General features: G+C 44.4%; 2 protein-coding genes across 2 annotated transcripts in view; both read left to right on the top strand.

The window, feature by feature from the left end:
• Positions 1-15,014, top strand: part of LOC310696250 (uncharacterized protein) — a 960,839-nt gene that overhangs the window by 832,402 nt on the left and 113,423 nt on the right. The gene's annotated exons all lie outside the window — the stretch shown is intronic.
• Positions 2,328-14,917, top strand: TAL2 (TAL bHLH transcription factor 2). Its single transcript, XM_083481598.1, has 2 exons — positions 2,328-2,614; positions 13,061-14,917. Exon 2 carries the CDS (start codon positions 13,079-13,081, stop codon positions 13,430-13,432), a length of 354 nt encoding a protein of 117 aa, XP_083337724.1. The 5' UTR covers positions 2,328-2,614; positions 13,061-13,078; the 3' UTR covers positions 13,433-14,917.

The raw sequence follows: 15,014 nt of genomic DNA, 5'->3' as shown, positions 1-15,014 counted from the left end.
AGCCAGGTGAGGAACAACCACCTGTTGAATAAACCACAGAACCAAGCAAATTATTTCCAAGTCCAGCATCCAGATTTAGGGACCTGGTGTTAACTTTTTAGCTATTGCAGCAGGACAGAGCTCACTCAACTCAGTGTGCCAGTTGAGAAGGTCTGCCCTGAGGCACTTCAGTACGCACCTTATCCAAGGTATCAGTCTACCTATTGGACTTATTTACAAAACTATTAGCACCCTTCTACGAGCATTGAGGGACGCAGGTGGTGCTGTGGGTTAAACCACAGAGCCTAGGACTCACCAATCAGAAGGTCGGCGGTTCGAATCCCCGCAATGGGGTGAGCTCCCATTGCTCGGTCCCTGCTCCTGCCAACCAAGCAGTTCGAAAGCACCTCGAAGTGCAAGTAGATAAATAGGTACCGCTCCAGCGGGAAGGTAAATGGTGTTTCTGTGCACTGCTCTGGTTTGCCAGAAGCGGCTTAGTCATGCTGGCCAGATGACCCGGAAGCTGTACGCCGGCTCCCTCGGCCAGTAAAGTGAGATGAGCGCTGAAACCCCAGAGTCGGTCACGACTGGACCTAATGGTCAGGGGTCCCTTTACCTTTATAAGCATTGAACAGCACAGCATAGTAATACAATACAGAGGATGCCTGAGAGGAGAGAAGCTCTTTCTCCTCTCTCATGCTTTGCTGCAACCAACATCTAAACCCTGTAGACTAAAGGCCAGTCACCAAGGGTGGGGGTGGCTATCGACTGAATTGTTGTGTGACAGTTGTTACTGTCTGAACATTTTGAAGTTGCCATACTATAAGTCGGAGGTCAGAGAATCGGTGCATCTCGTTCAGGTGGCAGAAGCTCTTGAGCAGGGGTCAGCTAACTTTTTAAGCAGGGGGCCGGCCCATTGTCCCTCAGACCTTGTGGGGGGCTGGACTATATTTTGAAGGGGGAATAAATGAACGAATTCCTATGCCCCACAAAAAACGCAGAGATGCATTTTAAATAAAAGGACACATTCTACTCATGTAAAAACACACTGATTCCCGGACCGTCCGCGGGCCGGATTGAGAAGGCGATTGGGCCAGATCCAGCCCCCGGGCCTTAGTTTGCCTACCCATGCTCTTGAGGGTTTGTGACCAGAGGCAATACCTAGACCCCCCCAACCCATTTAAATGTGGGTACCAGGGTTTGAAACTGGAGTTACTCCACACAAGGTCTGAGCTTAAACACAGCTACAGCCCTTCCCCTGTTTGTAGCTGCATACCTATGTACGTGTCTCCCTGGGCTGCAGTTATGTGAAATATTTGGTGCACACATCACTGAACGATACACGGAAAAACATTCTGATTACAAATAGCCTCCGCGGGTCTCCAGAGTAGCGTGCGTCTCCTTTGTTTTGCTTTCTTCGACAACCATTCCTGTTGCCTTTTAAAAAATTTCATCCCATGAGGCATTTCCCACACCGGTGTTTTCCCACAAGTGTTGTATTCCGGCGATTGGTTTCTAAAAAGAGCATTGCCAGGTTTCTGAGCGTGACTCCAAGCTGCCCTTACTGGTCTCCCAGCTTCTCCCCGCTCAAAAGGCCAGGCACACAATGATGTTTGGCGGTTGCTGGACACTCTGCACATGCTCAGAGGTGCTTCCTTTGCCATGCTAACACTCCAGGCACTTGGAAATCAATTCCAGGGCTGAGCCCCCCCCCCACCCGCTGCCTGATTCCTAAGCACAGACTTAAACGAAGCTCATCTCCTATAAAACCCTGCTGAATTCATTAGGCTATGGCTGGGGTAGGCAAGATGGTGCCCCCCAACATCCATCATCCCTGACCATTGACCATGCTGGCTGGGGGCTGATGGGAGTCCAACACCCCATAGAAAGCATCACATTGCCAACTGCCAGCTACCGTATTTTTTGCTCTATAAGACTCACCTTTTCCCCTCCTAAAAAGTAAGGGGAAATGTGTGTGCGTCTTATGGAGCGAATGCAGGCTGTGCAGCTATCCCAGAAGCCAGAACATAGAATCATAGAGTTGGAATAAACCACAAGGGCCATCGAGTCCAACCCCCCTGCCAAGCAGGAAACACCATCAGAGCACTCCTTTCACTGCACAGCGATCCCTCTTGCTGTTCTGGCTTCTGAGATTCAGAATATATTTTTTTTTTCTTGTTTTCCTCCTCCAAAAACTAGGTGCGTCTTGTGGTCTGGTGCGTCTTATAGAGCGAAAAATACGGTACTAACGGCCTTTTGCAAAAATAGCCTGTCTGGTGTGTTTTCTCCCTTAGCGTTTGAATCCAAACATCTTGGCATTTCAGAACAAAGCTCCAAAGCTGCCTTGTCTAGCATGGGCTAGAATTCTAGGAAGAGCAAGAAGCTGCAGCTTGAAAAGGATCTCCCAGGAGATACGGAATAAGCTCCCTGGATCGCTAGCACTAGTGGTGACACGCGCCAGACAAAGGATCTGGCGTTCTATAAAGGAGGCAGCAGGCAGGGACCGGCAATTGGCTGGATTGTCAGGAGAGAGAGCAGCTCTTGCGTCTCAGAGCTGGGAGAGCAAAGTACCGGGAGCAGCCAGAGCGAACTTGGGCTGCAGGCGAACACTTCTGCAAGATCAGCTTTCGAAAAGGTAAGTTACTTTGCTTATAATGTGTTTGTGTGGTTTTTCCTCCTTAGATTTTTATTTTTATTTTTAAAGCATTTTAGCCTTTTATGCAACTTTCCCAAATGTGCACACACTCCCACTTTTCCCAAAACCAAAAGGCTTTGTGGGCATTGCTGGGTGGTTTCGCTGGAATGCCTTTTTAGACATCCGCGCTGAATTTTGTGCTGGGGAAGGAGTAAGAATCTTGACAGCTTCCCTTGGACACTCATAAGGTGGTGGTGGCACATGGCTCCGGCTATGTCTGGAAAGGGCTGCTCCTTCACAGGTGACTAAATACAGACCTGGAGGGTGACGGTTGTACCCCCTGCTCTTTCCCACATTGCTGCTGACATTGTAGCATAAGCGTTGCAGTTAAGAGACCGGCGGTGGAGCTGTTCTCATTTTGTCCGTCTGAATAACATTCCACAGCTGAGATTGCATGGAATTCAGCAGGGAGGGGGGTATTATTAGGTTGTTCTTGTTTTTGTTTTGCGTTTTTATATTATGATTTTAAGTTGTGAACCGCCCTGAGACCTTCTGGTATACAAATTTAGTGCATAATAATAACAACAGTGACAATGGTGAAGAAACAGGGAATATCAACAACCGAGTGAAATTCTGGAAGCTTTCAAGAGTTTAGCATTTAAAACCATGTGGTGTGTTAAAATCACGTCCACCCCTGGGTGGAAAATGCCACTAAACCAGACACTTTGAGGCTTCCTTTACACTCTACATGCCATTACATGCGATGTATACAACATGATAGGGCCACTTTTTTAAACCACAGCAGCCTCAACAGTTTCTGTCGTATTTATTTTTGAAATATTCAGACAACAGATTCTTATGCTTTAGCATGCAAGGTAGCTAGCTCATTGTGTGTCTTGTGGAATATTTTTATAGTGTTTAATTAATACAGATTCACTCAGTGCCCCAAGAGGCAGATCTGTAGCTTTGCATTCCTTGTCTTAAGCACATACTACGTGAAACTATCCTACCGAAATCTGTGGGTATGTTTCCATTTAAAGGACTTTCGATGGCATTTCCGTATAAAGTGTTTGGGAGCAGGTTGCAAGTCTTGTTGAATTTCCTCCCCTTTGAGTGTATATGACAGTGACAGCTATGAATTCCTTGCCTAGATGGCAAATTCTTTGCATGTGCATACATATAGGAACTATTTAGCTATCTTGTCGATTCTTTCCTAAACACCGTTTAAAAGATAATAACAGCAACAACAGAGTCCTTGGACTTTCATCCCACTTAAAACAATACAGTGTCCAGTGGAAAATACCAGCTCAACATGTAATTCTCTCTGGTCATATTGCAATACCCAGTGCTTTTTTTGTGATCCTACTTACTAATACAGAGTACCTCTTATTTTCCCTGCCCATGGCAGCTATTATGGGCTGGCACCCACAGCACATTTATCAAGGCACCACATTTTTTATTTTTTACCCCCCAAAAAGCACAGGCAGTACCTTATTATATACAGATTTCAGTTCCATAATATATGTACGTTTTTTATAATGTGGGGCAAAATCCAGATAAGGAGAAACACCTTTGAATACTGTTGACATCAGCAGGAGAGATTTAAGGACATTTCTTCCAATGAAATCAAAGTGCCTTAAAAAGGTACTTTGTTATGGCTAGAATTTGCCAACACCGTTTGGCTGAAAAATCTCAGAACTGCCCCCCTCTCATTTGAAAGGCCAAACTGGATATGGGCAGAGAGAAAACTCTTTATACTCAAGCCTGTGTGTACACACACATAGAAAACCGGCTTATAAATATTAAATATAATTAACACTATACAGCAAGCATCCTGTGTGATTTAGATATGATTTTCCTTTGATGACTTGGGGTGTGTGTGGTTATTTAATTCTGGATTTGCATGGTTCCCAGATTTTAGGTGGTTATCCTTTTTGGCGATAAAATAAGAATAACGAAAAACAGAACTGCAAACCTTTGCAAATATTGGCAGCAAGCGGGGGTCGGGCAATCCGTTTGAGAATGTGGCTTTGGGGAGAGGGAGGGGGTTAACATGCCCTGTTCCTTATAACCACCACCTCCCAAGCTGTTATTTGGCTTGTTAGGAAAATGTGTGCTTTTTTTCCTTGCAGGGCAAACAGCAGCTCGATAGGAAGGGCAGTTTGTATTCAGTGGAGGGGGAAGCAATGAACCCCCCCAGTCTCTGCCCTGTTGTGGCCCTATATGCACCCCCCCCTCGTGCCACAGCTGTTTGTAAAAGTTCACAGAGACCAAAGAGCTATTTGCACATCCCCGTTGTCTCATTTCATTTCACCCTAAACTGGATATGATGGTGGCAAATCATTATTACTGTACTTTTTTTAAGGCCAAATGCAGCCACGGGGGAATCCCCCAATGCAGTCTGAGACAGGTGCTGTGAAGGTAGCCTTAGTCCTCCCTGGCACAATTTTATTTGCCTCCTGAACTTAATAGCAGCTTCGGGGCGGGGGGGGGGGGAGAAGCTTTCAGATTAGCAAAAACATGAGATGGAAAACGGTTCTGTGGTTCTGATCTAGGTGCCTCCCCCCTCCCCAGCAGCTGCAATTTTTTGCTTTAAAAACTGCTTTTTGTCTGTCTGTCTGTCTTTCCTTCCTTATATTTTCTGGCTATTTTTCTCTTAGATTTTTACACACACACACACACACACACACAGAGAGAGAGAGAGAGAGAGAGAGAGAGAGAGAGAGAGAGAGAGAGAGAGAGAGAGAGATATGAATTAAATCAGGGGACAACCTTTATTTGGGGGGGGGGAATGACTCTTGGCAATGCCTTTTCCTAAATGCGCTTTTAATTGGGGGTACTAATCTTAGGTTGTTTATTTGGGCCCCCCTTCTAATTGCTGTGTTTGGGGTAATTCTTACATAAAAGCAGACTTCATTAGCGAAACCAATGTATTACTTAGAATGCAGTCCCATTAATTTCCGTGGCGCTTAATTGCTGCATAATGACCCTGATTCAAAATTCCACAAGGGTTCTTACGCACAACCGACTGAAGTGAATGAGGTACCCTCTGCTCATAAGGGAGCTCTACGCGAATATTTGTATTTGCATGGTCATCGAAGCCTCTGAGCTGGGACCAGTGCGTCAAGGAATTGTATGCACCAATACTAAAAAATTGCTTCTCAGTATTTTTGTTTCCCTCTGCTACTCAAATTAAAATGGACAAAACTCACCCTATGTGCATTTGAAAACCGCTTTTGTTTTTTAATAAATAAATAAATAAGCAAAATAGTGTACTTATTTAATCTTTTGGGCTTGCATACATTAATTATATTGCAGTAGTGATCTAATACATGCAGACTCAGTAAAAAGAAGAAGTTTATTTTGTTGTTCAAGTGGTCAGAAACTTCAATCAGCCTGAAACCCCCCCCCCACATTATTTATTATAATTCTTTTAAAGGACCCACAAAACCAACAATAATATTGAAATGCCACTGCTTATTGGGCTATGAAAGCTCAAGAAAAGCTTTGGGTTCTGTCCAGCTCTGCTTAGAGTAGATTCACTGAAATTAAGTTAGTCATAGCTATTTACTTGAGTGTGTCTGCTCTGAGTAAATCTACCACTGGGTACAACCCTTAATTCCTCTTCAGCCCATAACCTCTTTTTCAAATTGACTCAGTGGAACAGGAAAATAACAGAAAAGTGCCTCTGACCATATGCGGTGTGCATTTTCCGTGTGCGCTGCTGAAAAATGGCAATAAATCTGCAGGCATCTGAGATTAGAGAGCATGGCTTTAAAAAGCGAATGTTTGGCTAGGTGAGCAAGATTTGAGCACCTAGAAGGCAAGTGCTACCTTAGGAAACTGCATCCATTTTCTGTGCTGGTGCTGTCTAGGAGCGGTGGCTGCATGTCGTGGAATGCTTTCATTTTTTGTTTTGTTTTAGCTAGGCAGTCCATATTGAATTGCTGTTTCAATTGTTGTTTTAACAAACGGGGGCCGTTTTAATCGTTTAAGGGGTTTAGTTGTTGCTGTTGTCGCAGGCTGCTTTGAAAATGAAGGAGAAGCAGGGTAGACATATTTTCTCACATGCCTCCATTCCCACCATGGACCCACATTTGCATTGCTGAGCAAATCCATATGCCATAGATCGTGGGTAGGCAAACTAAGGACCGGGGGCCGGATCCGGCCAAATCACCTTCTAAATCCGGCCCATGGATGGTCCGGGAATCAGCGTGTTTTTACATGAGTAGAATGTGTGGTTTTATTGAAAATGCATTTCTGGGTTATTTGTGGGGCATAGGAATTTGTTCATACCCCCCCCAAAAAAATATAGTCCGGCCCCCCACAAGGTCTGAGGGACAGTGGACCGGCCCCCTGCTGAAAAAATTTGCTGACCGCTACCATAGATACTCTACTGAAACCAATTTTGGGTGGTCCGTTTGGTTGCACAACTGTAGGTTTGGCGTGAGTACACAGAACAAAAGAAGTTGGGCAGTTTAATCCTTCGTGCTTGGAAAATCTCATTCCGGCTCCCTTGCTCAAAATGGCGCCCTGATAATGCTAGAACCACATCAGCTGCATTGCTGGGTCTGTTTTTTTGTAGAGCTCTAGGTTTAGGGTGCTGGTTTCCTTCACAGAACTACGGTAAGTGGGGAAGTCCATTTCATTGATTCCTTGGCTAAGAAACCTACAACTCATAATAGTACGTCCATGCCTTGCTGATAGTGGATTTAATGTCTTTCTGCTGTGGAAAAGAATAAATGTCATTGTCTGAACCACGCAGGGCTTTGTTTATTTAAAAAATGAGGTAGTATTTATTTATTATTACATCTGTATTGTGCTGTTTGTCCAGGGAGAGCTCAGAGTGGCGCAGATGGGACTATTCCATTTTCTTTTACTCATCACAATTGGGGGGGGGGGGAACCACTCAAGATTTTCCAACCCACTCCCAATTTATTTAGAACCAGGAATTTGTATGTTGTTAAGGGGTTAAGAGCCCATTCTATCAGTCTTAAGCAAGCAGTTGTTAAAGGCCTCCAAAATTCTGCTTCCTTGATAATACTGGGTTGCTTAGGGTAGGCAATTAGCTCCAGTTGATATTAAAAGTCTCATTTTGGATGCTTAGCAGCATCCTTCAGCCCCAGACAGCATTAAGCAGGGGCTGATGGGAATTGTAGTCAAAAACATTTGGAGAGAACCAGGTGGGGGAAGGCTGTGACTAGCAGGCATGGCCAAACTTGGCCCTCCAGCTGTTTCGGGACTACAATTCCCATCATCCCTGACCACTGGTCCTGTTAGCTAGGGATGATGGGAGTTGTAGTCCGAAAACAGCTGGAAGGCCAAGTTTGGCCATGCCTGGGAGTATCTACTTAGAGAATTGCAGCTAGAAACTTTGTTTACTTTCTTACGTTTGTAAGATATTTCTTCATACGTTTTAAAAGAGACCTTTAGGATACATTTTGAGCCTTACTAATTAGGCGTTTGGGCATTTTTCCGTTATGAGGGGTTATCTCATTTTTTTGGAATCTGTTTTTAATTTGAATTTTGTTGGCTATACTAATACATACATATATCGACACGTTCTAAGTTCTTGTAATTTCCCACCACAAACTAACTTGGTAACTTTTATTCACTTAATATGAGATTGTGAGAGGGAAACAAACTTTATTATATTTTAAAGTCTCTATCCCATTTCCAGGTTATGTTGCTTCTATATTTGCAGTACCACTGAGGATGAAGTTTCGCAGACCCTCAAAACACATTGCAATTGGAATAAACCATATTCCTTATTGCTTTGTTTGCCTAGTTGGAGAGGGAGGGCAGCCGTTTGAGTTCTGCTTCAGCTAGCAAAATATCCTGGGCTTCCGTTGGCCATTTATTTTGGAGTCTAAGTTTCTGTGTTACTTTTGAATTCCAAAGGCAGGTTGGAACTAGTGAATATTTCTGAAGCGGTGGAGATTTGGACTCTGAGAAAGAACATCAACATTTCCCAACCTTTAACCAAACATGCAGTTCGGAACAATTTCCTTTATATTTGTATGTTGGTAGTGCGGCTGCTGCTGCAACCAGTGGTGGGTCCCAACCCACCAGGGGAAAAACAGTGTCTTGGAGCAGGTTACTTGCTTCCTTCCTTGTTCCCAGCCCCAGCCAGATGAAGGTTCATGTCTATATACTGCTTTCTGTTGCAAGCTCCTGGCAGCAAGAGTGCAGCATCCATTGGGAATCTTTTCTCCATGAGATCAGACCTTAAATGGGGCTGTATCTTTGTTCCAATACCTACTTCTCCCTTGTCTCTTGTCCCATACCTACTAGACCCTTGTCTAAATGGCTCCTTGTGGATGGTAATAATAATAATAATAATAATAATAATAATAATAATAATAATAATAATAATTTACAGTGGTACCTCCAGTTACAAACTTAATACGTTCTGGAGGTCCGTTTGTAACCGGAAACCATTCTCAACCTGAGGCGGTCTTTCGCTAATGGCATGCACACAATTTCCACTCACATCCAGGGGCAAAGTTCGCTTCCAGGAGCACGTACTTCTGGGTTAGTTAGCGGAGCTTGTTACTCGAAGGGTGCACAACCAGAAGTGTTCGCAAACAGTGGTACCACTGTATTTATTTATATTCCGCCCATCCGGCTGGGTTTCCCCAGCCACTCTGGGCGGCTCCCAACAGAATATTAAAAACAGCATAAAACATCAAACATTAGAAACTTCCCTAAACAGGGCTGCCTTCAGATGTCTACTAAAAGTCAGTTCATTTCTTTAGTTGTTCATTTCTTTGACATCTGAAGGGAGGGCGTTCCACAGGGCAGGCGCCATTACTGAGAAGGCCCTCTGCCTGGTTCCCTGTAACCTCACATCTCACAGTAAGGGAAGGTCCTTGGAGCTGGATCTCTTCTATTTCCTAATATATATGCAATGTTGTGTGTGTGTGTGTGTGTGTGTGTGTGTGTGAGAGAGAGAGAGAGAGAGAGAGAGATCATTGTACACAGTCCTCTGTTCATCATATTCTTAGAGATTTATTTATAATTAAGTGGGATACAAATTCTGTTAAATAAAATAAATACACCTGGACATAAAGTATCTTGGCCCATCTTTATTGTTGTTGTTTTGAGAGATGACCTTTGGAGTCCCTTCCAACTTGACAATTCTATGATTCTATCTCTATAGCCAGTAGCTATAGAGCTGGATCGGGGCCCTAATATTTTCTTAACCCTTTTCGAAGTTCAACGATAGGGATGCTAAAGGCGAGTTGATACGTACATGTATGCCAGCTTGATCTATCTGTCCTTGATTAGACCGTACACTCAATAGCTGCTGCACTCAATGTGTGAACGGACACTACTGAGAAGTCTATTGTTGGGGGTGATGTGGAAGGTCTGTCTGGGCAGTTGACCTGCTATGGATTATTCATCTGTGCGCCCCTAGATTCTGCCATCATAACATGGTGAGCTGGCATGTGCACGATACAGGCCAGATACAAATCTAAGCTATTTATATACCCTGGAGGTCTGAATCTCTTTAAATTTTACTTGTTCATAAGCCCTCATTCCCACTGGATTATACAGAGGTTCTTTGCTAGCCTACGAGGGTTACTGCTGCTTGAGCGGCCATTTATTGCGGAATAAATGCACCAGAAATGCAGCTTTTGTGCTAGGAACTGCTGCGGCTGGTGATGCTTAGCAGCCTGAATAGATTCACTAACGGATGCTGCCCAAAGCCTTGGCTATTGAGAAACAGATCTTCATTTGTAGATCCCTGCATTGGTTAATCTTTTGTATGGTAGTAGCCTTTGGGTGAGCTTTGTTCATCATGTTCATTTGGGGCTTCTGAGGTGCTGCTCTCGATTCTAACTTGTTTGCTCGGACTTCATTCTGTGTGAAGTTTCAAAGAGGTGAAGGTAATAATGCGTATACTTTCACATCTTTGTCCTGTTTTTGACTTTGGTCAAATAGGTCTTTGAAGCACTATGAAATATGTTTGACAGCATACAGCAGTGATATGGGTATACACACCCTGGACAACAATGTATCTTCTGTACAATTTCTATATTCTGGAGCGGTCAGAATCATTTTTATTCACATTTTGTACTATGCCAATAAACCCAACTGGCTGAGAAGACATTATATAAAGCCAGACTTACTTCAACAGATATATATCAGATCCTTTCTTTGGGGTTCATTCTCTGACACCATTCACATAATGAAATTATGCTCGTGAAGCAATTTCATTCATAAACATGAAAGCTTTTTTGTCTGAATGGGCCATCCTTGCACCTAACAGACAAGAAAACCCTAAACCTCACATTTTCATGATGTTTGGACATTTAAAAGTGCCCATATGTTACAGAGCAGCTTCAAATAAGACTCAAAGCAGGCAATCTGAATCAGGTCACTTTGGATCCCGGATATGGATTTTGTTTTATTGCATTATTACGGAATATTTACTCAAGAGATTTCTGTTTGCAAAGCTAACCTTGACAACAGACCCTCCAACATTTCTCTGTTGAAAATAGGGACGTCCTATTCAATAGTAGTAACAACAACAATAAATTTTATATCCTGCCCATCTGACTAGGTTGCCCCAGCCACACTGGGCAGCTTCCAACATCTATAGAAACATAATATAACATGAAACTTTTTAAAAAAGAATTCTCTATACAGTGGTACCTCTGGTTACAAACTTAATTTGTTTCAGAGGTCTGTTCTTATCCTGAAACTGTTCTTAACATGAGGCACCATTTGTGAAAGCGCACCTCCCACTGCGCACACACCTCTGGCGGGCGATTTCTGCTCGCATCCTGGGGCAAAGTTTGCATCTGGGAGCAACTACTTCTGGGTTAGCGTAGCTCATAACCCAACACATATGCAAGCAGAAGCGTTCGTATCCAGAGGTATCACTGTGCAGGGCTGCCTTCAGATGTCTTCTAAAGGTAACTTATCTCCTTGGTTCGGAGGTCACATAACTCCATTCCCTCCAACATTTCCCCAGTGAAAATAGGGATGTCCTAAGGGAAAGCGGGATATTCTGGGATCAAATTAGAAACTGGGATGGCTTCTGTAAATCTGGGACTCTCCCTGGGAAACAGGGACACTTGGAGGGTCTGAGGCAAAAGCATTCAAAGTACAGCTCCCTGAGGTAGGGCTAAGAAGACATTTTAAGGTGAAGGCAAATAGACAAGAGCAATAATCCCATGACACTTAACTTAGCCACAACTGAACATGGTGGAATTTCTGAGTAAACATGCTTAGGATTGGGCTGCATGTTGGGAGGCCGTAAATAAATAAATGTCCCACCTACAAACTGGGAGTCTGTCAGCTATTTGAAAAGGATTTCTTGGGTGGATGGGGGCCTCTGTTTGCTGATCTTGTACAAATGTCAGAGAGACAAGGATGCATTTTGAAGCATGCCATCTAACGGAGAAACCCACAAAGGTCGCTATTTGCTCACAGAGCTTGTGCTGACAAAAGCAAGAGAGCAAAAGAAAGGAAGAGGGCAACTCTGGCTATCCTTTCACAAATATTGCTGCTCCCCTTGGAGTGATCCGCTAATGGGGCGCTAGTGACCTTTGGTCTACTGGAACATTTCAGGCCCGTACCAAACAGAAGTGAAATAGAGAGGCATTGGGTTTGCACTTGGACTCTAGGTTTGAGCTATCTTATTGAAGGGTTTAGGGATGCGGGTGGCGCTGTGGTCTAATCCACAGAGCCTAGGGCTTGCCAATCGGAAGGTCGGCAGTTCAAATCCCCGCAACGGGGTGACCTCCCGTTGCTCGGTCCCTGCTCCTGCCAACCTAGCAGTTCGAAAGCACTTCAAAATGCAAGTAGATAAATAGGTACCGCTCCGGTGGGAAGGTAAACGGCGTTTCTGTGTGCTGCTCTGGTTCGCCAGAAGCAGCTCAGTCATGCTGGCCACATGACCCAGAAGCTGTCTGTGGACAAATGCCGGCTCCCTCAGCCTAATAGAGTGAGATGAGTGCGCAACCTCAGAGTTGTCTGCGACTGGACCTAATGGTCAGGGGTAAAGGTAAAGGGACCCCTGACCATTAGGTCCAGTCATGGCCGACTCTGGGGTTGCGGTGCTCATCTCGCTTTATTGGCCGGGGGAACCGGCGTACGCCAGCATGACTAAGCCCCTTCTAGCGAACCAGAGCAGCGCACGGAAACGCCGTTTACCTTCCCGCCGGAGTGGTACCTATTTATCTACTTGCACTTTGACGTGCTTTTGAACTGCTAGGTTGGCAGGAGCAGGGACCGAGCAACGGGAGCTCACCACATCGCAGGGATTCAAACCACCGACCTTCTGATCGGCAAGTCCTAGGCTCTGTGGTTTAACCCACAGCGCCACCAATGGTCAGGGGTACCTTTACCTTTATTGAAGGGTTTTAAAAAAATGTTTATTTCTATCCTCTGGCTGCAGTTCATGATGACCTTTATGCTTTTATCTTCTTCTAGTTCTGCCGGTTCTTGAGAATGACCAGAAAGATCTTCACCAACAGCAGGGAGAGGTGGAGGCAGCAGAACGTCAACAGCGCATTTGCCAAGCTGAGGAAGCTCATTCCCACCCACCCTCCGGACAAAAAGCTCAGCAAGAACGAGACCCTCCGCTTAGCCATGAGGTACATCAACTTCCTTGTCAAGGTGCTCGGGGAACAAGGCCTGCAGCAGCCAGGGATGAATCCACGGGGAAGGATACTGGGACTGTTCCAGCCAAGTCCAAGTCTGGAAAGCATGGAAGACTTGACTCTCATTGAAGACTCTGAGGTCCCTTCTCCCAACACAAGCAGCAATGCCCCAGAGTGTTGGTCAGAGGCCTCATCTCCGTGACCTGCTGTTTGTCGGGGCTGTAGCCCTCCTGGTAGTAATTTGATAGTTTCCCTTCTTTATACAAGTTGTGGGTTGTCTGCCTATGTACAGTATTTATATATATCTTTTACTCTTTTAACGAATGTATTTTGTGTAACGGTTTCTTTGAGAGATGCTAATTTTCAGTACTTAAAAAGAGGGATATCAAATCTCTGGAGGTTGATCAGGATTCCAGCAGCTCTACTTGCCACAAAGCGCTTTGATCTCAAGGCCAAGGATCTTTGGTATGGCTCACAGAAAACTACCCATGATGCATTGGTGAGAGTTATTGGAGCCAATAGCTGGTGACTGAGCAGCAACGTAACTTCTAGACCCAGTTCATACAATTATTGGGCTCTGGAGCCAGTGTGGTGTAGTGGTTAAGAGACACGTAATCTGGTGAACGGGGTTCGCGTCTCTGCTCCTCCACATGTGGCTGCTGGGTGACCTTGGGCCAGTCACACTTCTTTGAAGTCTCTCAGCCCCACTCACCTCACAGAGTGTTTGTTGTGGGGGAGGAAGGGAAAGGAGAATGTTAGCCGCTTTGAGGCTCCTTTGGGTAGTGATAAAGCAGGATATCAAATCCAAACTCTTCTTCTTCTCTTCTTTTCTGTGGTGGAGTGAGTCCTCTCTACCTTGTTTCCTGCAATGTGTGGCATGAGGGCTGATGTGATCTCCTCTTACCTTTCCTAAAAGGAAAGAAACACTTGAGTTGGGCCACTGCAGAGACACGGTATGAGGAAAATCTTCATGTCACACATTTTTGGAGGCTTGTGGAAGGAAGGGCTGCAAGCCCATTTCTTCACTTCTGAGTAACGTATACTGAAGATTCAATCTATCTTCAGTTTAAATTGTTTTAAAAGTCAAGGCCATTCTAACATCAAAAGGTAGTTGCTTTCAGCAGCAGACTCCAGAGAGAGCACCATATCCCTGCCTTCAGTCTTGGTCTGAAAACTGAGCCCTGGAGCATAGGTTGTTGTATTTTTCAAAAATCTTTTTGCCTCAGGTGAAAACAGTACCTAATCCCCCTGCTAACTCATTTCTGTTGCCTTCATCAGCCATGCAAGTTACGAATCATCGTCATTGCTCTTATGTCTGCATCTCATTTCCAGTTTTTTCTTTTCCCTTTGCAGCTTATGTCAGAACTGGAAAATCAAACCAAAAGATATTTGGTATATTTTCAGAGTGAAAACACATGAGCCAAGAGAGGATGAATCATGCCCAGTACACCTGCTGCAGTTTTATTCAAAATTGCCAAAATAAATAAACTAGGGTTGCTTATTTAATTCCCCCCAAAAAACATTTGAATCTTAAAAGACATACATTCAAATTAGATTATTTTTCAGGAACAGCAACTGTTTACTCTGGTTTTGTAGATTGGGCAGCAAAAATATTTTTAAATTTGGCTATAGTCAGTAGGAAGGCGGCGTAGACTTTTAAACTCACACAATTTAAATTTAACAAGTGGAACTACAGTGGTACCTCGCAAGACGAATGCCTCGCAAGACAAAAAACTCGCTAGACGAAAGGTTTTTCCGTTTTCGATTTGCCTCGCAAGACGAAT

This window comes from Podarcis liolepis (assembly GCF_965112155.1).
Source record: "Podarcis liolepis genome assembly, chromosome: 17".
NCBI lineage: Eukaryota > Metazoa > Chordata > Lepidosauria > Squamata > Lacertidae > Podarcis > Podarcis liolepis.
Note: the sequence above shows the minus strand (reverse complement) of the source record. Positions and strands in the feature narration are given on the sequence as shown.